The 25,807-nt window shown below is 44.0% G+C and overlaps 1 protein-coding gene across 8 annotated transcripts in view; it reads left to right on the top strand.

Moving 5' to 3' along the window:
* The window catches only part of TMEM260 (transmembrane protein 260), a 128,078-nt gene extending 118,364 nt beyond the window's left edge, over nucleotides 1–9,714 (top strand). For 7 of the 8 annotated variants that reach the window (XM_073585941.1, XM_073585918.1, XM_073585929.1 and 4 more), the window contains 4 exons: nucleotides 1,541–1,717; nucleotides 1,889–1,942; nucleotides 5,126–5,216; nucleotides 6,327–9,714. In XM_073585941.1, the coding sequence (XP_073442042.1) occupies nucleotides 1,541–1,717; nucleotides 1,889–1,942; nucleotides 5,126–5,216; nucleotides 6,327–6,596 (592 nt within the window). In that variant the 3' untranslated portion in view covers nucleotides 6,597–9,714. The remainder of the gene's footprint in view (nucleotides 1–1,540; nucleotides 1,718–1,888; nucleotides 1,943–5,125; nucleotides 5,217–6,326) is intronic. The other variant, XM_073585950.1, reaches the window with a different exon arrangement.
* Nucleotides 9,715–25,807: the final 16,093 nt, after the last annotated feature.

The following is a 25,807-nucleotide window of genomic DNA, read 5'->3' as shown; positions in this document are numbered from 1 at the left end:
AGAATTTCTACAAAAGGGCCTAGAACAGGGTCTAGCGGTCAACACATTAAAGGTACAAGTAGAGGCCTTGGGCACCTTTATAACCATAATGTGGTAGGTAATCCCTGGGTGACAGATTACTAAGGCCGTATCCAGATCCGGGCCGATAGCTAATCAAAGATTACAATCATGGGATCTAAATCTTGTACTATCCACGCTAACAGGCCCTCCATTCGAACCTATTCACTCAGCATCCCTAAGAATCCTGTCGTTAAAAACAGTGCTTCTTTTGGCGCTAACATCAGCTCGCAGAGTGAGCGATATGCAAGCTTTATCAGTAGGGCCACCTTTCACAAAGATTCTAGATGATAGGGTCATTTTAAAGCCTGACCTGGCATATCTACCCAAAGTGTCATCACACTTCTATAAGTCCCAAGAGGTAGTCCTTCCTTCATTCTGCCCAAATCCTAAAAAGAAGGGAGAAGACAAATTCCACACCTTAGACGTGATGAGGTGCCTAGTGCAGTATCTAGAGGCCACCAAGAAATGTAGGAAGGAAGGCTCTCTCCTTGTGTGTTTTCAGGGACCTTGGAAGGGACTCAAAGCATCTAAGAGTACCCTGGAAAGGTGCATAAGGGATGCGATTGCCCTGGCATATTCATCCAGTGAAAATACCATTCCGGAAGGGTTGAGAGCCCATTCCACAGGAGTGATGGTGACCTCATGGGCTGAAAGATCTGAGGTATCAATAGAAAAAATCTGTAAGGCGGCCACCTGGTCATCACCTTCGACCTTTCTTAGGCACTATAGATTAGATCTAGCCTCTACGTCTGACCTGACCTTCGGGAGTAGGGTCCTTCAGGCGGTGGTCCCTCCCTAAGCTACCAATCTCTGTAATTCTCTCCGTGGTGCTGTCATGGGTGAGGGAGAATAGCTTAGTTACTCACCGATAACGGTGTTTCTCAGAACCCATGACAGCACCCGCTTATTCCCCTCCCCTTCACGAGTGTGGTGGGCACGTTTTACTGTTAGTAGAGTGTTTCCGTTTAGACACGGTGCTTCTGATAATAAGCAATATTATAATGTTATGCATATATTTCTGTTGTCTAACTAACCTGGAGACCCTCTGATGCTCTGTAACCAACTGAAGGCGGAGGAGAGGTACCGCCCTTTTTATCTGTAGGTTCCTGTCCCTGAAGGGCGGATCCCCTCTCTCCGTGGTGCTGTCATGGGTTCTGAGAAACACCGTTATCGGTGAGTAACTAAGCTATTTTCGTGTTTCTCAATGTTTTGTAGATATTCGAGGGCGGGGGGGTTGACAAGTCTAAAAAAGCGCAAGCATTCAACGCTTTTCTACACTTTTACAAAAAGTCGACCTTTTTCTCGCTGTGCTCTGCTGTGTAATTAATGGATACAGAAGCCACCATTAAAGTATACATTTATGCTCCCTGAAAAGGTGTTCTGCAATGCCTTTGTGACTGATTCCTTTTTATAAAGTCTTTAAATGTTTGTTTTCATGTTTTGCTTTTTTTTTTTTTTTTTTTTATTATTTTGCCTCCAGTAGGGAAATTTTTGTATGCATAGGACTGAATGAAGGAGATCCGACATGGAAGAAAACGCATTCACTGTGGCCATGGGGATGTTGCGAGAATCTGGTCTCAAAAAGTAAAATTTTTAATGCTGAGAAATGGATTAATCTGACCAACAATCTGTACAACTGGACGGAGCAGTTTGGAGAGTATGTGCAGGCTGGAAATGCAATCAGTTTTGTTATATTTAACTTTTTTTTTTTATTGTGTTTGAGTGCACTCGACAGGCATTGCAACTTGAATGATTAGTTATAGTCATATTATGATGACTATATTAATGATTAGTTATATATACACATTCATAAATGCCTCCCTAACAGGTTTGACGTTTCCTCATGGGAAGCCGTAGCAAATGAAGAGATGTGGGAAGCAAGGTACGTTTTATTTGTGTATTTGTAGGGAAGTTGAGGCAACACAAGGGCCATGATTACGCAAGCAGTCTATGGCCAAATACTGCTCTGGCGAAGAAGCGAAACGTGCGTTGGGGCAGTGGGGGCGCCATATAAACAAACTACATACTCATGTAAGTACTTTACTCTGCCATGCATGTAGTGCAATTTGGAACTCTATATCCTGTCATTTTTATCTGCACAACTGGCTCCACTTTACATAGGTCTTACATGCACTTTACATTTGTCATTATGTGGTTCTCTGTCCCTGCTTGGTTAGCAGTTCACCTTGTTATATTTATAATGAATTAATAAAATCATATAAATGATTTTACTGGCAATGTATTGTATACTGGTGATATCTTTGTGATATACAGTGCCTTGCGAAAGTATTCTGCCCCCTGGAACTTTTCAACCTTTTCCCACATATCATGCTTCAAGCATAAAGATTCCAAATGTAAATTTTTGGTGAAGAATCAACAACAAGTGGGACACAATTGTGAAGTTGAACGAAATGTATTGGTTATTTTAAATTTTTGTGAAAATTCAAAAACTGAAATGTGGGGTGTGCAATATTATTCGGCCCCTTTACTTTCAGTGCAGCAAACTCACTCCAGAAGTTCATTGTGGATCTCTGAATGATCCAATGTTGTTCTAAATGACTAATGATGATAAATATAATCCACCTGTGTGTAATCAAGTCTCTGTATAAATGCACCTGCTCTGTGATAGTCTCAGGGTTCTGTTTGAAGCTCAGAGCATCATGAAGACCAAGGAACACAACAGGCAGGTCCGTGATACTGTTGTGGAGAAGTCTAAAGCCAGATTTGGATACAAAATGATTTCCAAAGCTTTAAAAATCCCAAGGAGCACTATGCAAGTGATCATATTGAAATGGAAGGAGTATCATACCACTGCAAATCTACCAAGACCCGGCCGTCCCTCTAAACTTTCATCTCAAACAAGGAGAAGACTGATCAGAGATGCAGCCAAGAGGCCCATGATCACTCTGGATGAACTGCAGAGATCTACAGCTGAGGTGGGACAGTCTGTCCATAGGACAACAATCAGTCGTACACTGCACAAATCTGGCCTTTATGGAAGAGTGGCAAGAAGAAAGCCATTTCTCAAAGATATCCATAAAAAGTGTTGCTTAAAGTTTGCAACAAGCCACCTCGGAGACACACCAAACATGTGGAAGAAGGTGCTCTGGTCAGATGAAACCAAAATCAAACTTTTTGGCAACAATGCCAAATGATATGTTTGGCGTAAAGGCAACACAGCTCATCATCCTGAACACACCATCCCCACTGTCAAACGTGGTGGTGGAAGCATCATGGTTTGGGCCTGCTTTTCTTCAGCAAGGACAGGGAAGATGGTTAAAATTGATGGGAAGATGGGTGGAGCCAAATACAGGACCATTCAATGATCCCAAACATAAAGCAAAACCTACAATGGAATGGTTAACAAATAAATGTATCCAGGTGTTAGAATGGCCAAGTCAAAGTCCAGACCTGAATCTAATCGAGAATCTGTGGAAAGAGCTGAAAACTGCTGTTCACAAACGATCTCCATCAAACCTCACTGAGCTCGAGCTGTTTGCCAAGGAAGAATGGGAAAGAATTTAAGTCTCTCGATGTACAAAACTGATAGACATACCCCAAGCGACTTGCAGCTGTAATCGCAGAAAAAGGTAGCGCAACAAAGTATTAAGTTAAAGGGCCTGAATAATATTGCACGCCCCACTTTTCAGTTTTTGAATTTCCACAAAAATTTAAAATAATCAATAAATTTCGATCAACTTCACAATTGTGTCCCACTTGTTGTTGATTCTTCACCAAAAATTTACATTTGGTATCTTTATGTTTGAAGCATGATATGTGGGAAAAGGTTGAAAAGTTCCAGGGGGCAAATACTTTCGCAAAGCACTGTATATTTTTAACACTGGTAACTAGGCCTTATATTTGATTTGCGCGTCCTGTTCTGCACATAAGACTTTTCAGCAGTCTTACTATCATCACAGACAGGATTACACAATTGATAACAAAGAATTCACCATTCACAATAGGTGATGTCACAGCTCACCTGTTCCCCCTTCCTTCACATTGATCTTTGCCCAGATTAGAGCAGAGTCATTGCATACATCACACAGAGTCATTACGTATCTCAATACATCTAAGTACAATCTGATTCAGTCTTTTGCCTTTAACCCCTTTCTGACCTTGGACACAATAGTACGTCCAAGGTCAGATCCCCCGCTTTGATGAGGGCTCCGGCGGTGAGCCCTCATCAAATCTGGGACATGTCAGCTGTTTTGAACAGCTGACATGTGCCCGCAATAGGCGCAGGTGGAATCGCGATCCACCCGCACCTGTTAACTAGTTAATTGCCTTTGTCAAACGCTGACAGCGGCATTTAACAAGCGCTTCCGCCCACCGTGCCGGTAATACGCGCATCGCCAACCCCCTTCACGTGATCAGGGTCAGCGATGCATTGGCATAGCAACCAGAGGTCTCATAGAGACCTGGGAAGAAGGGGAGCGAAAAACGAAAAAACCACTGGTCATTAAGGGCTTAATGTCCAGGTGCCAACAGGTCTCATATTAGTCCTAGTGGCCAGTTGGAAATGTTCAAGATTTCTGATTTTTCTTAAATATATTTCTTAAAAAAAAAAACAAAAAAAAAAAACAACCTTTTAACATACAAACATGTTCTAAACAAAAGGTCATTTTCTTATGACACATTCCCTTTAAGCTACAAACAAGAATTTAAAGGGGCATTGCCATCTCCAAGATGTTATCACAATATGTAGCAGGTGTAATAATATTAGTAAATACCTCCAATTAGAAAGGTAGCTTAGTTATTCTAATTAGCTCTGTCACTTATCTCATGTGCAGGGCATTGCAATAGCTTTAGATATCCATGGTTACAACCACTAAAAACTAACTCACTATGTGAGTGGCCGTAACCATGGATACCTAAGCTATTTCAATGCTCTGCACATGGGTTAAGCGACATAGCTAATCATAAGAACTATACTATATTTCTAATTGGAGTTATTTGTTGTTATTGTTATTATTATTATTATTATTACACCTACTACATATTGGGATAGGATCTTGGAGATGGGAATACCTCTTTAACCGATCTATTTGCTTTTTTTTTTTAGAGTGAAAACTGCTTTCTTTATATTTGACCTTGCTGAGTCTTCACATTTGTCCGCATCTGTGAAAAATCAGCTGTACCTCTATTCTTACCAGGTAAGGTATTACTGGTTTGATAATGTTGTATATAAATATGCATTTTGATGACATTAAGGGCCAGAATAATTACTACAAGTACCGCACAGCTAGAAAAAAGGCATATATAATATGTTCATTCCTTTATTATGCTTTCTTGGTGCTTATAATGCGCACCCCAGTCCCTGGAGATCAGCATTGATCGCTGTTTGATACATGATCCCCTCTCCACCTATCCCTGCAGAGGTTAGTCATTTGTCCACATCTGTAGTCGGGGTCATTGTTTGCTGCTGCTCCTCTCGAAGTTTTGATGCATCAATTGTGCCCCCCTGTAACTTATGGTACCCTAGGCTGAAAACACAGAAAAAAATTAGAAACATTCAATTTAGATTATACTTCTCAAAATTTTCCAAAAAATGTTTTCAAAATTTTTTTATAACTTGCAGTAATAGATGAAAAATGAAGGTTCTTAGCGCACAAATTGGCCTATTCATGTATGCCCATCAACCATGGCAAGGTGACCTCCCTCTGATAGGTCCCTGCTCTACCGTACATAAGCCAATTCTGGGCCACCAGCCTACAATTTTTGACAAACATGTCACTACCGGGCCGAGCCTACAGTTTATGGGCAGGTAGAGCTGATAACGGCACCTGCAAGGCCAATAGGAGGGGGTGCAAGATCAGACTGGAGGCAGCTAGCATCCAGTAATTAAATAAGCAAAAAAAAAGATCAGCACCTCCTAATGTGAACACGTGCAAGCTGCGAAAACCGCATAATATAGACAAAACAGAACACAGCAGCACATGTGCATGAATCTAGGCCATGTGAAAACACAGCAAAACATTTAAATATTTTTGGAAAATTTTGAGACGTATATTCTAGATTGAATGTTTTTAGTGTTTTTCTGTGTTTTCACATGGCCTAGATTCATGCACAGTGCTGCTGTGTTCTTTTTTGTGTGTGTATATATCACGGTACTGTTAGTAATGGAAATAGTCATGGCACCAGCGTCTGCACTGGGTGAAGCACTGTTGCTTTTGCTACTTCTGCAACCCCTGCAAATGGATGCTGGCAAAGAATAAAGAACGTGGAAATCTCACCTGTCCACCTCACTTTGTCTCATTTTTCAGCTGTACAAAAAGGTAATTGATGAATTTGAAAATCACCCCACTAACTGGCACAAAAACTATGCCATTGCATGTGAACGAATGCTGCACCAACATCGAGCAGATATCGACCCGGAGCTTCTTCTGCAGGATGCCATCAAACACTTCTCTGCTTATGCCAGCAAGGCCACGGCTGACGGGCAAATAGGTGCCATATGGCAAGCTGTTGACTACTTCAAAGAAGAGCTCCTGCGACTTCACAGACTGAAGAGTGACGGCAGAGGAAAGGCATAGCATCGCCTCGTAGCGTTACTGGGGTCTGCCACACTCAATGGAGAACTTCCTGCTCAAACACACTGGAGGCAGCGATTTTCAGAAGGCCAATGGAGGAAGTGTCCTATCCATTTTCCAGGACTTTTCCAAACTGGTGAACAGTTTTGGTGAAGTACCTCCACTTGACCTCAGCACATCTCTGTGTAGACAGTGGGATTTGTAGATGGAAGAAACCCTGAGCCAGTAGAGACTTCTTGGTGTACATTGTCTGATGATATAATGACCGTTTTGTATTAATGGAGTTGTATGATACTGGAAAGATAAAGGATCTGCTTTTTTTTTTTTATTCTCCAGAAACAGCTCCATTCTTGTCCTTAGGCTTTGTCTGGTATTGCAGTTTTGCCATATTTCCCTAAAAAAAACAGACCCTTTTTAATTTTGCACAGCCTTCTTAATAACTTTTTATCTGCTTCGCAAACATTTTGACAATCTAATAATCCAATTTGAAGGGATTGTCTAATTTTAAAAACGTATGCGGTATTAAAGGGGTTCTCCGCTATTATGAAAGTTAATAGGCGGTGAAAGTAAAAAAAAGAATAAATGTACTCCCTTACCAGACAGACTCCGCTTCTCCGAACTTGGCACTGTGTAGTGCAGAGGATGCCATTTGATTGCTGCAGACAATCAGAGACCGGAGGAGGCACAGTATTGAGTTTTGAGGAGCAGCACCAATCCGGTAGGTGTATACAGTGTATTTTCCCTGTCCTGGTCCCAAATATTTTAACTTTTATAGTAGTAACGAAGAACCCCTCTAAGGAACTGTGAGTCGGCAGCTGGGGTTTTTTGTTCAGTATTCTGAGTTTTTGGCCAGCGATAACAAAGAGAGACCCTTACTCCGGAGGACCTATCCTGTTTTGCAATACACAGGATTTCCCACATATAAGAGCTCATCACTGGGAATCTCATGTGTGAGTGGAGTGGAACAGAGGATGTAGGGCCACTGTTTTGTTTCCTGTCTGAAAAGGAAGTGATCATGTGCGACCACCACTCCAATATTCATATAGAGGCACTGAGCTCCCCCATTCTCCAGATAGGTGCAGCCAGACCCCCAGATTTCATACATTCATTACCAGTTTCGGAAAACACCTGTTCACCTGCTGCAGCTTTTTTTTTTTCATTTTTTTTAAAAAAACCTTTCTGTGATCCAGCGCTGTGTCTCTCCCGATGTCAGCTTGGTCAGAGCTATTTGAGAGTTATTAGCTGTAGTGCTGTTGACATGACGTCAGCGCGGCAGACAATAACAGACACTGGGAGAAGTGGCAGAGAGGCAGAGACTCGGCACTGGACCCAGGGAAGGTGAGTAAAGCCAGTTGTTTTTTCTATTATATAATTTTTATTGCAAATTTTTTACAACAATAACTTAAACAAAACCAACATTTTCATCCAGTATGAAGACAAACAAGACTTTAGTCTCTGACATACAGATTTTATTCTTTTCGATTTCTTTTTTAAAAACTGTAGTCAGAGGGTAGGGGTTTTCCAAAACTGGGCAACCCCTTTGAAGGTGATGTCAGTTCTAAATCTACAAGTCAGCAGTCACTCAGCCTCATTCCAACTAGACTTTTTCCAGTTTTGCTCAATACATTTGTGATAACTGAGTCCACGCTCATCTAGCTCGAATGTGACCAGGATTACGCATGTCGTAAACTTGCAGTCACATGATTGCCGGCACGGGAGAATAATCACAGCGTGCAGTCAGTACTAGGCTGGAGATTGCAGCAGAGGCCTTCACAGCCAACTTCTGGGCATTTGCTGTTTGTGCAGTCCCCTAAAGTCAATAGAGGTCAGGGGGATACAAGTTATTGGTTACACAACAGAATGCTTTGTCACAATCATGGTGAAGCCACAATCCCAAAACTACACTCTCTTATTACCCAGGCCAGCATTTTTTAGTGGGAAAGTGGGTAACTAGAGCCAACCCTAATTAAGAACAACAGCTTTCGACCTCAGAATTAAATGTGTAAACCTGTATGATCACATAGCCTAGAGGCCCATTCCAATGGGCCAATTTTGGGCTATTAATGAGCGCCAATCAGCTATATACAAGTCGATCGGCACTAATCTACCGGCCTGTTATAACAGGCTGACGAGCAGTGACGGGGACAGAGCAGTCACTGATATAATCGCCCTGTCTCCATACAGCATCATGTTATTGGCAGAACGTCCACTTTTTTCACCAGGCGATGCACTGCCAATGAGGATGATTGTTCTGCTTACATAAAAAGTCAGATCACCCGAGGAATGAGCTTTTTTCTCGTTCACTGGAAGATCGCCAGCATATTTACATTCTTCAAAACTCTCCCTTTCCTTCCGATTGTCGATTTGTCTACATGGACCTCAAAGATCATTTTCTCCCCAAACTTGATAGAGCCATTTATGATTACAACCAAAATTAGTTTTTAAAAGAATATGCATATAATACAAAACTTTGTGTGGTAATGTCTTGTTTATACTTTTAATGTTCAGACGGATCTACTGTAAGCGTGTAAACAAGTTTCCAATATCATTATCTGACAATCAAAAGGTGTAAGGTCTGAGTACTGACTCAACTACCTCCAAAAAAAAAACGCCTTTTTATTCTCAATTGCTTTGAAGGATCTGCATACTGGTCTTGGAAATCATTGTTGTTTTTTATTAGAAGAGCTAAGGCTTCACAAAGGAGAAAAGGTCTCGGTTTTGTTTTTTTCCGGTTTTAAGTTGTCCCTCGCCCCCCTCCATTTCTCTAAAGTGGTGGTAAAAAGTTGGAATTCTTCTTTTTGTAGCTATAATGATTATTGTACAGTTGATTTTTATGCTTTTCCATATTGTTTTTTTTGGTTGTTTATTCATAAACATTTTTTTTACTCATTTTTTAGGTTTATATTTCTGTTCTAAGGAAAACCAATATTATCCTTTTTTTCAGAAGTGCATAATATATTGGTTCCCTATTGCTACCAAAATGTACATATAAAAGTTTACCTTTTTTTTTTTTTTTTTTTTTTTTCATTTTAATATAAAATGAGAAATGTACATTCACATGTAAAGCGTCATGGAATAAATGGCGCTATAATAATTAAGAATAATAAAATGTTTATTCATGGGGAGTTTCATTGACACATCAAGAAAACATAGAGGTTGCATACTTCTCAGCTTTATCGTTTTCATGGTCCACTAATAAAAATCAAGTAATTTTTGCCATCATCTTATTTACATCTAGCAAAAATATATATATTTTTTACTTGTTGCCAAGTGAACTGGATCTATTTTTTTCCTTAACCACTTTCATATTTATACTTCCGTCTATTTGTACTCCTGTTGATCTAGTCCTAATAATTAGCAAGCTCCTGCTGCCGCTGTGTAAGGGTAGACTTCTGAGCCTCCTTTTATACATGAATGTCGTTTTCAGGCATCTTTTATACGTATTGCTAAAGAGACCCCGGTGCAAGAGAAAATGCAAATGATTGTTCTTTATTTTATTATGATAGTTAATTAATAGCAACCTGTTTTAATGAATAAAGTCACTCCGAGTCCTTCAGCATTTCCTTAGTAGAAGGCAGAATCTGTAGGGATTCTTATTCTCCCAATTGTATAGCTTGTAGACTCCAAGCACTGTATAGACCCCTGTATAGAAATGCTCGCTAATGAAGAGGGAGGGCTAGAAGCTTGTCTGCATTCATAGATCACTAGTGAGTCATTCGGCAAGAAAGGCCCCCTTACTAGGCATAGTCACAGTTCCGTGGCATTGTACTAGAAAAAAAGCCCGATCAAAGGTCTCCTGTGGAGCTTGCATGGTTCCCTTTCATACTACGACCATAATTAAAACCACTAATTCTCTTTTAAAATGCTGCAGGATGCCATGTAGGCATCTGTCTGGAGTGTCCTTTGTGATGTCATAAGCTGTTAAGGACCAGTGCCGAGGGCTTTTGAGCGAAATGCCAGTCATGAAGGTGATTCAAGACAAGGGTGCATCTAAAGGCTTGACAAGGCTTTGACTGCACAATTCTATCTGAATTTGCCCCTTGTCAGCTGCCAGTAAATAAATCTCAAAGGGGAGAAAGCTGAAGTTTCATTACCTGATCCACAGTCTTTTGTTAGTTTTGGCATCACACAGGGGAAGCTCTTGCTTTGCCTTTCTCTAAATTTGAAGATGTCCAATGGAGCCTGCAGAGTCTGGACAGGGTTCAGAGCCGAACCTTTTGATGAGTGTCAATAGTTGTAACAGTTCAGCTGTTGTGAAGACAAATAAATGGAAGAGCTCATTAATTCCCCTTTTGGCTTTCGGTGGCTTTTGCCCTTTTATCACAGAATTATTAGGCTCCTGATCATCTTAAAGAAAATGGATAGAAGTTGTTCAGTGCTAATTGGCAAAGAGCTACGATGAAAGACTGGGGACTTTAACTGACTTAAAAGTAACTTTCCCCGCAGGGGAGAAGGAAAAATATGGTACCTCTTAAAACAAAAGCATCAGCAGTCAGATGGGGTGTACATATTTTTTTTTCCTTTATTCAAGTATCCATTTATAAACAGGGGATGCATTAAATATACATTCCCTCTGGCATGGTAAATGTTAAGTATAATACGGGGGGATCTTAGTTGGAAAACGGAGGTTCCCGCTGACAGGTTGTTGTGTATTTTATCACAGCAGCTGAGAACCAGCTGCTACCTTAGCACGGAGACCATTGTAAATTTAATTATTTCCTGCCCTTTTACTTAGGGGCTGTTTAAAGGTAATCACGTGATCAAGAGAATTTGTATAAATGCAGCAAGTCAGCATCCGCAGACAGCACTGCAAGAGTTCATTGATTTTTCTTCTTGAGCTAGAGAGGAGAGACATACGCACTTGCAGTAGCTTTACTTACATCTCCACTCATAAAATATAATATCAAAATATCTCAATATCATCTGTAGCATGGGCAAACAGATAGCAAAGAGCTTCGGTCAAGGACAAGACTTTGAAATGCAGCATTGGACCTGAGTGGTACAGCTTTTGACTGTTTGTATTAGGGTACCGTTACACTAAGCGACACACCAGCGATACCGACAATGATACGACCTGGTAAGTATTGCTGGTGCGTTGCTAGTAAGTCGTCAAACAGGCACATTTACCCAACGACGTAGCAACGATCCAGCGATCCGTATAACGACCTCGGCGGTCGTTGGGACCTTGTCACACAGCAGCGATTCTGACGACTTCCGCCTGCGTCCATGATTTCTGAATCGCTAACGAGGTCGCTCGTCGGTGTCAAACACAGCGATGCACACTGGCCTGCGGGACACAAGCGATCAAAAAATGGCCCAGGACATTTGAACACGATCAGCGACATCGCAGCAGGGGCCTGGTCGCCGCTACGTGTCACACTTAGCGAGATCGCTGGCGAGGTCGCTGTTGCGTCACAAAATCGGTGATGCTTCAGCGATCTCGCTAACGATTTTGCTATGTGAGACGGGGCCTTTAGTCCCATATAGCATGAATGGAGGTTACACATCCGTGGCTTTCTGGTGGGGCAATTCAGAGCCCAGTTCTTGGGATCACAGAGAGTCCTAAAAGCCAGACCACCACTAGACCACAAGTTGTCGCTTATGTATGGATAGCACCAAAAGAGAGCAAAAAGATCCAAAAATACAAATTTTATTTCAGTAAATACAAAAGCATCATATTATATAATGCACATAAAAGATTCAGAGCACATATAAAGAGGTAAATACCTCACCTGGATGGACAAACAAGCATTATTGTGGATTAGAAAAATTGTATAAGGTCACAACATATAGGTCAAACACAGCATGAACTCATGTAATGCAGATCCCAATTATGCACCATGTAAGGGAATATAAGGAGGTCCTGATGAAACTGCAGAGGTGGTGAAACGCGCGTCGGGGTGTGTTACAGGTCTACAACAAGGTGGCAGCATGACGACAGGTATATTTACACTATATGTACTGTGAATGTTGTGATGTTTATTTATACCTCATGGGATTTATACTCTTTCCCATCTGACGCACTAGGGGGATAAATATATGAGCAAAAGTTTTTTGCTTATGAAGTAATAATGTTTTTATATCCCCTTACATGGTGCATAATTGGGATCTGCATTACATGAGTTCATGCTGTGTTTTCCCTATATGTTGTTACCTTATACAATTTTTCTAATCCACAATAATGCTTGTTTCTCCATCCAGGTGAGGTATTTACCTCTTTATATGTGCTCTGTATCTTTTATGTGCATTATATAATATGATACTTTTTTATTTACTGAAATAAAATTTGTATTTTTGGATCTCTTTGCTCCTTTTTTGTTCTCTTTTGGTGGTATGTATTGATTCTGGAGGGATCACTGTTCAATTTTTCTATGATATGAGGTTTAAAGTGTTTGGATTGTTTATGTATGGATAGGTAGTAATGTTTAAATGTTGGGTTAACCCTTACTCCATACCATTTATAGCATGGAAACACAGATAGTAGATGACCTTGGGAAAAGAAAATATATTGTCTACCCATCCTCAAAAAATCAAACTTTGACCGAACTGCTATGCCCAGCTATCGCCCCATATCACTGCTCCCGTTTGCTTCCAAACTCCTTGAACAGCATGTCCATGCGCAACTTTCCTCCCACCTCTCATCTAACTCCCTCCTTGACATCCTACAATCTGGCTTCCGCCCCAGCCCCCACCACTCCACTGAAACTGCCCTGACCAAAATTACTAATGACTTACAGCCAAAGCTAACAGACAGTTCTCCATCCTCCTCCTTCTCGACCTGTCCTCTGCCTTTGACACAGTTGACCATTGCCTACTACTACAGATTCCTTCTTCCCTTGGCATCAAAGACCTTGCCCTGTCCTGGATTTCCTCATACCTTTCTGACGGCACATTCAGCATTTCCCACTCCCACACTACCTCCTCATCCCGCCCCCTCTCTGTTGGAGTCCCCCAAGGCTCTGTCCTGGGACCCCTACTTTTTTCCATCTATACTCTTGGCCTAGGACAACTCATAAAGTCCCATGGCTTCCAGTACCACCTGTATGCAGATGACACTCAGATCTACCTCTCTGGCCCAGATGTCACCTCTCTGCTGTCCAGAATCCCAGAGTGTCTATCAGCCATATCTACTTTTTCACCTCTCACTTCCTAAAACTCAATGTAGACAAAACCGAACTCGTTATCTTTCCTCCATCTCACGTATCTTCCCTACCCAATCTATCTATTGTGGTAAACGGCATCACGCTCTCTCCCGCACCTGAAATCTGCCTCGAAGTAACTCTCGACTCTGCCCTGTCCTTCAAACCACACGTCCAAACTCTTGCCAGCTCCTGTCGCCTCCAACGTAAAAATATTTCCAGAATCCGTCCCTTGCTCAGCCCTCAATCTACTAAAACTCTTGTACATGCCCTAATCATCTCCCGCCTTGACTACTGCAACACTCTCCTCTGTGGCCTCCCTGCTAACTCTCTTGCACCACTTTGTGGAAACTGGGTTCTGTTGGTGTTCATTGAGCTCAGCAGTGATTTTTGGAGCCGTGGTCTTGCGATCCTCTCGCACAATTTGCTTTAGATTCAGACGGTCTCAGTCAACTTCGACTTTCGGCCGGGGGACGTTTTTCCTTCTCTTTCAAACGCAGTTATTGCTTTGGAGATAGTACCTCTTGACACGCCAAGCATTCGGGCACTTTCTGTTACACTAGCACCTGCCATACGAGCACCAACAATTTGGCCTCTTTGAAAATCCGAGAGGTCTGCCATTGGTATCAGGTTTTCATCAATGTTCTTACAAAACAAACAGTTAATTTACATACACATCACATAACACAAATAATCAGCTACAAAACATTACCATATGTCACGGTTTGCATGTTTATAACATGTTCGAAGATTATGATGCCAAAACGTTACTTGTTTCCATTATTTTGTCCAACCCCTGTAAGTCTTACTGGAAGGCAAACAAGACAAATTCAACGGAGCGACCGTAATTATTTTACAGGGCTCAATAATGTTTTGAGGCTCATCCTCCTGATCAGAAGACAAACGATCTGGAAGGTGCATCTGCCTTGACATTTTTATCCACCTGCTGGAAGTGAACAGAGACCACTTGGCCTGTCATCGATTAAACCGTTGGGCGGACTGCAGGTAGGCTAGATTCTTGTGGTCCGTGTAGATAACCACCGGATACAAAGTCCCTTCCAGCAACAATCTCCACTACTCCAGCTCCAGTTTTATCGCTAGCAATTCCTGATCGCTAATCGAGTAATTGCAATCTGGAGCAGAGAAGCTTTTGGAAGAGAAACCGCAGGTCACCATGCGGCCGCATGAGGACTTCTGGGTAAGAACAGCATCCCTCACCCAAAAGAACTTATTATTGTCACAACGATGCAACACAGGAGCAGAGGAAAAGGCCTGCTTTAATAACACAAAGGCACTTTCGGCCTCTGGAGTCAATATCTTAGAATTCTTCCTTTGTGGGTCGGGGAAGAGATAGCAGTTCCGGAGGAGAAATGAGGAATGAACTGGAGGTAGTAATTTGCGAATCCGAGGAACCACTGGATGGCTTTCAAACCATCTGGACGGGGCCACTTCAGGATGGTGGACACTTTCTCAGGATCCATCTTCAGACCGGTCTTAGAGATAATTTATCCAAGAAATGGAAGCGAAGTCTGCTCAGAGGTGCATTTTTCATGTTTGGTGTACAGACCTAACCTCTGCAAATCCCGGTGTACATCTCTTCAGTGTGAAGTCAGATTGGGGAAAAATGCCAAGATATTATCCAAGTCCACTATTGCACACGTGTAGAGAAGATTCCAGAAGATGTTGTTCACCAGTTCTTGACAGACTGCTGGTGTGTTAGTCGAAACAGCATAGCCTGATACTCATAGTGGCCATCACTGGTATTAAAGGCCATTTTTCATTTATCTTCCTGGCGAATCTGGATCAAGTTGTATGCCCCCATCAAAGGTCGAGTTTCGTGAAGACTCTGGAACCTTTAAGACGATTGAACAGCTCAGAGATGAGCAGACAATTTTTTTTATCATCTGACGGAGTCCCCTATAGTCGATATAGTGGTGAAGTGAACTGTCCTTCTTTACAAAGAAGAATCCTGCTCGACCCGGGGAGAAAGATTTCCTGATAAATCTCCTAGCAACATTCTCCTTAACATATTCGGACATGGCTCAAATCTCAGCCTGCGAAAAACGGTAGATTCGACCTCCTGGAGAAGATGCGCCTGGAAGGTGAATGATAGGACAGTCATACCGCCTGTGAGGTGGTAATGTCTCAGCTTCCTTCTTGTCAAACAACTTGGCGTACCCCTAATAGGGCGCAGGCAAGCCAGGTAAGTTGTATGGAGAAGCCAGAGGTTGTGCAAGATGAATGGGAAGTAGACAAGTCATGTGGCACTCCTGTCCCCAGTGAAGTACTTCTCCGAATCTTTAGTCCAAGACAGTTTCGTGTCTCTGCAGCCATGACCGACCTAGTAGCAGAGGGTGAGACAGACCAGACAGCATGTAGAGAGGAATCTTCTTCGAGTGTAGCATTCCTACCTGAAGTACCATGGGCTCGTTAACAAGCAGGATGGTCTCAGAAAGAGGTTACCCATCCACCAAGGAAACTGATCCTGTAGACATTGAATCTGGATTTTATAACGCTCCACAATGGCTTGTTGGATTTTGTAAAACCACACATGCACACACGAGAGGATCGGGGGGATACCGATATTACCCCGCCGTCACCAATCTGTGACGGAGCTTACACAGTCACAGCTCTCTGGCGCCCCCTTACCCTCAGGTCGGTTAGGGAACTGCCCTTAGGATAAGTAGTCGCCGAAGAGGCTGCTATGTCACATATGGGTTATTGGGGCACTCTGAAGTGAGGGCGGTATATATATATATAAATCATGAGTCCCAGGATGGGAATATATATATAAACATCCGATCCATCGCTGCCAGGATCCCCCAATAACACCAGAATGGTATGCTGCCACCAGTTCCTCATTAGAGCAGCCCAATATTAATTGATATTTTAATTACCGAAAGGCGCACTAGATACTACAAATATATACAGATATTACAGTCAAAGGTACAGATAAGAGTAGGGTACAGATTGGGAATAGCAGTTAGCTGTAGGTGTCAAATTACCGTTTTTTATAACATGTGGACCCCAGGGAAGCTCTTGAGTCCACAGGTACTTAGTTCCTGGTCCGTCTCCACACGTAATGGGATGTGGCTTCCAAGATAGAACAAAGGCAGGGCTAAAAGTGTGTAGCTAGCTTTTAACCCTTTGCGCACCCCCTCCCATATTTGCCACCGTCCCTCTGGGTTGGATGGAATTCTCCCTTGATCTCCAGGCTGAGATAATTCTCAATATCTATGATGGGTCATAACTTCCTAGCGGGAAGTCCAAACGGGACAACCGACGTCTCAACAGGCTCGTTGGGGCTGGACCGATATATAGAGTCCAATCTTGGGTCGGTTAAATGGTTCTGGAGAGCCAGTCTCGATAGCTCGGCATCCGGGACAGCTAGGGCATTATGAGATGCAGGGGTCCGTGCAGAGGGCTCCCAGGGTTCTGGTGATACATTGGACTTAACCCTGAGATGCACATTACTTTCATAATCCACCTCTAGATGTCGATGCCAAAGTCTAGAGTTCTCCCTTGAAGTAAGCAGACTTGCACAAAAGACTTCAGGGGGTCCTAGCTCATTTGTCAAAGGTTCCATTTTTGGGGGATTGTGTACTTCTTCCAAGGGTGGGCGCCACATTCCAAGAGTGGAGGGAGATCCCTGGATAAGTTATGGGGCCTGAATTCATAAGACCAAAATGGATTCTCCCTCGTCCCTCACAGATAACACTACCTGCGGATCCGGAGTCCAGGTAGGAGGACTCGAGGAAGTGGATGTTGCCGCAGGAGACTGACATTATCAGAGTCAGCAATTCTGTGATCGAGAGGAGTGTCTCGCCAAGGGTAGCCTCTCCAACTGACCCTAGGCTCTCTGAGCAGGATCGAATAAAATGTTCAGGGCTGCTAAAATGGAAGTATTTTACCTCTGCATGTCGAGCCTCTTGACAATGCTTAGCTGTCTACACCTGGTCAATCTGCATGGACTCTAAGGGAGATGCAAAAGCTGAGGTTTGCTGTGTGACCAGCCTTTGGAAGGTTGGAGTTAGGCGCACAGATCATTCGCAGATGACCTTTTCGTATCACTTCTGAAACTTGATGTCTATCCGGGTTGCCAAGGACACCAGATCATCCAGCAAGGCCAGCAACATCATGACCTTGTCCTTGATTCGCCCATAAAAGCTCTCAACAAAATTAGAAAGTGAACAGTGTACTGGCCCACAGTTATTTTACCCTGACACAGCCTGAGTAGCGAAGATGTTGCAGAGGAAGCATGGCCAGGCTCATTGAAGACCTTCCGGAAGGCCTCTAGAAAGGACTGAAGGTTTGACATGAGGGTTCTCTTTCTCCCATAGGGGATTGAGCCATGTCAAAGCTTTGCCAGTGAGATGGGACATGATGAAAGCCACTTTGGCCCCATCAGAAGCGAACTGGTAAGCCAAGAGTTTGAAGTGCAGCGTTCACAGATTAATAAATCCCGACATAGGGCAGGGTCACTGCCATAGCGTGGTGGAGCTGACAGAATGGGGCTGGAGCCTGGCAAATAGCTGGCAGGCTGTTGGGTCATGGCTGACGTGTTCGCTGCTCGGGTAGGTGCGGATGCGACCACAGTTGTCAGCGTATCAAGACAGGAGGTTACAGTCCACAGGTAGGAGAGAATTTTATCCTGCTGCTTCTGGCGGGAGGAGATGTCCTTGTACATATCTGAGAAAGGTGAGGGCTGAGAGCCAGTGCATTTCATGGCTTGTGCAAACTCTAACGGGAATGATGGAACCACTGTGCCGTGGTCTGAGGAGAGCCTGGAGGGGTTTAACTAGGTGAGCGCCTTACTCTTCCCTGAGGGTGGGGTTAGGCTTTTCTCCTGATGAACACCAGGTGCTACTCCAGGACAGACCACAGATGCACGGCAGCTGACCCCCAAGGAACTGGTAGCAGGAATGGCCCGGAGGGAGGGACAGCAGATGCAGACAAGCTCTGAAAGATCACAGGGGCCACGGATAAAGACAGGACTGGCTGGTACACAGCTAGGCACTGGCTGGTACACAGCTAGGCACTGGCAGGTGCAGACTGGTCGGGCTGATATACTGATGAGCACTGTCAGGTGTGGACTGGATTGGCTGATCTACATATGAGCACTGTTAGGTGCAGGCTGGACCAGCTGATATTCAGATGAGCATTGGCAGGTGTGAATTCGACTGGCTGATATACAGATATTCATGCACATGAACACAAAAGCTGAGGAATATCCCATCAAATTAATTAAAATTATTAATTAGAGATGAGCAAATTCTTTGAAATTCAAATTCACCAACTTTATTGGATTTTCTTAAAAAAGATTTGCAGCAGATAAATTTGCATGAATACTGGAAAGCTTGTAATTGCTCGTAAAATACACGTAGGAGAGAGGAGTGAGAACCTCACAGTTCATAAGAGCCTACACTCTACAGGAGAGAGAGAGGACCCTGCTGACCATCAGAACTTACACTCTACATGAGATAGAGTGGACCCCACTCACTATGAGAGCTTAAACTCTACAGAAGAGAGAGAGGGGACACCGCTGACCATAAGAGCTTACACTCTACAGTCAAGAAAGAGAAAGAGGACTCCACTGACAGTAAGAGCTTATTGTCACACTGGTGCATCGTGGACCCGCTGCGCCATGAGTAGTGCTTACTCTGGAGGGGAGAGCCTAAGCGGCTATCTTATTTTTGCTACAGCCCCTGATGGTGGAGTTAGGCTTGAGCTGCCGGTAGCCGAAAGGTACTACTCCAGAGCAGTTTCCGGTACTGCAGCAGATGACCCCAAGGATCAGGAACGCAGGTACGAACTCGGAATCTAAAGCAGACCTAGATACTGATGCAGGTTCAGAAAGTGCGGATCCTGGAACACTTAACAGAACAGACACTGGTGCAGGTTCAAAGAGTGCGGATCCCGGAACATTTGACAGGACGGACATTGTTGTAGGTTCAGATAGTGTTGATCCTGGAACACTTGACAGGACAAACCCTGGTGCAGGTTCAGACAGTGCAAACACTTGACAAGATGGTTAACAGGTTCAGGTGCTGGCTCAGACTAGATGGATTCTGGTTTGGAAATTCAGGTTCAGGAACAGAAAGTGCAGAGACAGGACAGATTCAGGTTCAGCTACAACAGAGCGGTTTCAGGTTAAGGGACCAGCAAGGCGGTTTCAGGTTCGGGGACTGACAGAACGATTTCAGAGACTGAGGGTGGTTTAGGTTCAGGGACCAGGACCTGACAACGGCTTTGTAGGTTGCAGACTAATAAACACCGATGTTACATAAGCACTTCCCTACAGGGGAAAGTGCCTTAAATACTTTAGTGTGTCCTAGGCATTGGTTGGAGACAACAGGAGTGTACTACCCCTTTAAGAGGCGAGGAGCATGCGTGTGCCCTAATTTAAATTTAGAGGAGACCTATGTGACTTGCGCGTGTCCTGGGACACGGGAGCTGAAGCAGAGGACATAGCTGTGTAGTCGGGGCAGTGAGCATGACGGCATCCCTGCCAGGAGAAGGGGGGTGGAACCATGCAGGGATGCCGGTGTTACACTTACACTCTACAGGAGAGAGAGGACCATGCTGACCATAAGAGCTTATACTCTACAGGAGAGAGAGGACCATGCTGATCATAATAGCTTACACTCTACAGGAGAGAGAGAGGACCATAACAACTTACACTCTACAGGAGAAAGAGAACCCCGCTGACCATAAGAGCTTACACTTTACAGGAGAGAGTACTCCACTGACCATAAGAGATCACACTCTGCAGAAGTGAGACACTTACCGAGTGAGAATGGGAACCACTGATCTGCGTTTGCTCAGGTAGTGGCCACCACAGTACAAGGAATGTTGATCTGTAAGAAGTCATAGCTGCAGGGCATTATGGGGAGCTCCACGCGGTAATGCAAAAAAACTTTTGCCTGCTCTCTGATGCTTCAGCAGTGTGTAAAATGGTGCTGGGCAAGTTTTTCTTTTTTGCAAGCTGCGATAATTGTTTGAATTTGCGTGAAACCCACAGATTTCAGGAGAATCTTCTCAAACTCTATCCTCCGCGAATCAATCCACTCATCTATATTATTCATAAAACAGGAGTCAAATATTTTTTTGTTTCTATTTTTGACAAAAAAAATTTCTATATACAAAGGATTTTGAAAAAAAAGAAAAAACGGGCGCACTTCTCAATGATCAGCCCTTGTGAAATGATGATCTCACGATCAGAAATAAACCTCAATGTTCCTTAGCTAAGCCCACTTGTAGCAAAATGTGTAACCTGATGTTTACATTGAAAATCTTAATAAAGCACAAGATCTCCCCTGATATTTCTGTGAACAATAATCATGCTAAGTACATCTTAATGAAATCCCCAGAGGCCATGTACCTTGCAGAAAGTGCATGCTGCTCCTGCCAACACCTGCGACCCTCGTGAGGCCTGAGCCTTTTCACAAGTGAGTAATTTTTACTCATTGTATCCGGGCTGCGTTTGACACATTTCGTTCCAAGTTGTCTAAATCAAAATTAAATTTATTTTTTTTTTACACTTTTTTTTTTCTTCCCTAAACTTTATGTCCTATGTATAAGGTTTAATTTTTCATACTGAGCATTGTTCATGCCACAGAGGAATGCATTAGCATCTGTGCAGTAAAACACATTTAAAGTGGTATTATGCTAAGTAATTACTCCTACAGGATAAAAAATTAAAAATTCTTGCACAGCATGGAATTATGCTTGGCAAGCTTGGAGTTTGGTTGCAGATTTTCAATAGGACCACTTAACAAGTATGCATGGCAAGAAAACCATTACCAAAGGCAAATCCTCTGAGCAATATATACTTTTTGGCTGAATGAAATATTAAACCTGCTACAACAATTTTCATGCTTTGCATTCCTGAAGCAGATGTAGTTCAACGATGCCAGCATTTAATTGGAAATAATCTGAATTGCTTTGTGTTCTGTACCCAGCAGAGGGCATAGCAGATAGTTAAGTGCAGCCTACGTTGGGGACTTATGAGACTCTCTGATAAGGTTGACTCGTAAAAATATGTAGACGCATGCATGGGTTGTGATGTGATTTTTTTAAAATATTGCCCTGAATTTGGGTTCCAAGGTTTGCAATTTTTTTTTTTTATCTAGCAAAGCACAGGAGAGTTCAAGCATGTGGACGTTTCCTGCTTAGCAAAGCAGTATGTGTGTATATATATATATATATATATATATATATATATATATAATTGCCTTAAATTGTCCATTAACCACTTCTGTCTGGATGTCCCCGAATCCCACAATCCACTGCGCTGCACCGGAAGTACGCCAACCGCCATTTTGGTACACCCAAGTGATGCCGCTCAGATCCAGGACACAGCTGTGATCCTGAACGCAGCTGTAATCCCATGGCGCTCGGATCCAGGACACAGCTACGATTCCAACCGCCCCTGGGATCCCAGCTGCCGCTTGGATCCAGGCTGCCGCTGCGATCCCAACCGCCGCTGCGATCCCGACTGCCGCTTGGATCCCAGCGGCCGCTCGGATCCAGGCCGCCGCTGCGATCATGAGGCTGTGAAAGGGGTATAACGAGGGGGTATAACGAGAGGGGTGTAATAAAGGGGGTATAGTGAGAGGGTGTAATGAAGGGGGAGTAATGAGAGGGATACCGCCGCCGGACCCCCGCCAGGACCCACTGCCTGACTACACGTGCCGCTGCCTGCCCACCCACCTCCATGCAGTCACAGCCGGCGGGAAAGACCGCGGTTTGCGGCCTGTGCTGGAGATTGGGTGCGGCCACCCTCTGGTGGCGCTGCACACCATCTCCGGCACAAACCGCAAAGCACCGTCTTTCCTGCCGGTTGTGACTGCATGGAAGTGGGTGGGCCGCCACCCCCAGCGTCACAAAGCTGCCTCCATTGTGATGTTACTGCTCTCCCGATGCATTAGCATCGGGCACATATCTAGTATATATATTAATAAAGATATTTTATGATGCAATAGGCTTAAAAAAAAATAATTTTGCTTGAATTTTACAAATACAGGTTGATAATTAGGCCACCAAAAGGGACCTTGTGCTGTTTTCCGCTCACTTATGTTTTTTAACTCCTCTGTGCCATCCGACGTATTATTCCGTCCATGTGACCTGGGACTTCATTCCCATTGACGGAATAGTGCGCCATGCCCTTTAATGCGACACTGCGACCGAAGTCACGGTGATTGCATTAATATTCTGGTGCCATTTACCTCAGGGAAGATGGTGTCGGCATCCCGGGGGTGTCTCCGCCCACCCACCTTCACAATCACTGTGATTGGCTGATCAATTCTGAAAAGCCAATCGCAGCCCCTCTCATTGGCTGAAACAGTGAGGTCCCAGCCTAGGATTGAGTACTGATGTACTCGATCCTAGGCCGGTGCCTGGCATCGGCGAAAACCTCTCGGATTGACGATCACATCAATCGAGCCAATCGCAGGGCACAGCTGCAGTGTTGCCGCGCTGTGCCCTGCCGGGACCCGCCTAGAATTGGTGCCTACGGGAAAGGCCTACAGCTGTTGATTGGCGCGATCAATGAAATCATGCCAATCACAGGGCACAGCCTCGGTGTGACCGTGCTTTGCCCTGCTGGTGACCTGCCTAGGATCGGAGCTGTGAGCTCCGATCCTAGGGCGGTGCCTAGCAACACCGGCGTCACCAGGGCCAGCTCTGATTGGTGGGATCGATGTGATCGGCATGACCTGTCTGTCACCTGTCTGACCGCACTGTAGGTCTTCACACTAGCTGAGGATTCCTGCAGTATGGTCAAACAGCTAGATCTCCTGCTGTTCTGGGACTTGTGGTTCCACAAAAGCATGTGACACCACAATCCTTGCTGAAGACAGTAGAAAGAAGAGAGACTACAACAATAAGTGGTGATCCCTGCTTGATCTCTCTTCATCCACCCCAATCCCCCCCCCCTTCCTTTTCCCCCCTTTTTACCCCCCTCCACCCACACTTTGCGCCGCCTACGTACGCACATTTAGCAGCCACTGAGTGTTGATTGGTGACGCAGTTCACCGATCAACACTCGTGCTCGCTTTTCTTTCTCACCCCCCTTTGCACCACCTCTGTGCGCACATCCAGCTGCCGCCGAACTTTGATAAGTGATGCAGTTCACTTATCAGAGCTTGTGCCTGCTGTTTTTCATTTTTCTTTTTCACCCTCCCTTGCACCACCCCCATGCGCACATCCAGCAGCTGCCGAACTTTGATAAGTGACACAGTTCACTTATCAGAGCTCGTGCCTGCTGTTTTAGACACTTTTCTTTTCTGCCGCCCCTGTGCGCACATCCAGCAGCCGCCGATCTTTGATAAATGAATCAGTTCACTTATCAGAGCTCGTGCCTGCTGTTTTACATTTTTCTTTTCACAGACATTTTTATTCTCCCTGGTTCTTTTTTTTTTTTTTTTAGCTGCTTCTTTTCAGACAAGTTTGCACTAAGCACTATCCCCCCACACATACAGAAACAGTTAAAAATAAAGTATTTAACACAAGCACCATACTCAAAAAAGTCCCACCTGCTGTTTTCCATTTTTCTTTTTCACCCCCCCATGCGCACATCCAGCAGCTTCCGAACTTTGATAAGTGACACAGTTCACTTATCAGAGCTCGTGCCTGCTGTTTTAGACACTTTTCTTTTCTGCTGCCCCTGTGCGCACATCCAGCAGCCGTCGATCTTTGATAAGTGAATCAGTTCACTTATCAGAGCTCGTGCTGCTGTTTTACATTTTTCTTTTCACAGACATTTTTTTTCTTTTAGCTGTTTCTTTTCAGACAAGTTTTCACCAAGCACTATCCCCCCACACATACACAAATAGTTAAAAATAAAGTATTTAACACAAGCACCATCCTCTTCCTCATCTTCCTCCTTGGGTCCTGTGGAACCACCACGCAGACATCCCAGGAAAGAAGATGAGGCAGCGCCCACCATTCCAGAACATGAAGATGAACCAGCGCACTCCATTGCGGACCCCGTATGGATCTCACCCTCTGAAAATTACGAGCCACTGATTCCTGATTTTGTGGCAGAATCAGGAATCAAGTTTGACACCACCAAAGTCTTTTTCTTTGAGGATTTTGTTAACTTCATGGTGTGCAAAACTAATTTACATGCTCATAAAATTTTGGCACAAATCCCTGGTTCATCATATTCTAACTGGTCTCCTGTAGATGCAGTTGAAATTATGCAGTTTTGGGGCCTGGTCCTTCATATGGGGATCCTGAAAAAGCCAGAACTTCATCAATGTTGAAGTGCTAATACTTTATACAACACTTCAGTGTTCTGAATGGTCATGGCCCGGACATGTTTTGAGACCATCCACAAATTCCTGCATTATACCGATAATGCACAGTGTTCCGCACGAAATGACCCCAACTTTAATTGTCTGTTCAAAGTTCGGCCGGTGATCAAACTTCAACAAAAAGTTTGCTGAAGTGTACGTCCCCCAAAGGGACATCTGCGTGGAAGAGTCCTTAGTTCATTTTAAGGGAAGGCACAGATTCCGTCAGTACCTGCCCAGCAAGAGGGCCAGGTACAGAATTAAACTCTACAAACTGTGTGAGAGTACCACCCACAGGTTTAGAGTTTAAGAACGAAAGGACACCAGGATTGAGCCCCCTGAATGTCCTCCTGTCCTGGGAGAGAGTGGGAAAATTGTGTGGGATTTTGTGCACCCACTGCTGGATAAAGGTTATCACCTCTACACCAATTACTTTTATACCAGCATCCCACTATTCAAATCCCTCTCTGCGCGACATACTGCAGCCTGCGGTACTGTCTGCAAAAATCAGAGAGGCCTCCCAAAAACGCTACTTGGGCAGATGCTCAGAAGGGGTGACAGCAGAGCTCAATGTGGTGACCACCTGCTGGTGGACAAGTACAAGGACAAGAGGGATGTCCTTCTTTTGACCACCATACACGGTGATGACAGCGCCCTCAGCACTGTACGAGGTACCTCTACACAGGTCAACAAACTGGACTGTGTGCTGGGATACAGCCAAAACATGGGGGCCGTTGATCTCTCCTATCAACTCCTCCAACCATATAGTGCTTTGAGA

Source organism: Dendrobates tinctorius, unplaced genomic scaffold, assembly GCF_039654945.1.
Source record: "Dendrobates tinctorius isolate UK_male_01 unplaced genomic scaffold, ASM3965494v1 ptg000010l, whole genome shotgun sequence".
In the NCBI taxonomy this organism is placed as follows: Eukaryota; Metazoa; Chordata; class Amphibia; order Anura; family Dendrobatidae; genus Dendrobates; species Dendrobates tinctorius.
This window is presented reverse-complemented; position numbering and strand designations above follow the sequence as displayed.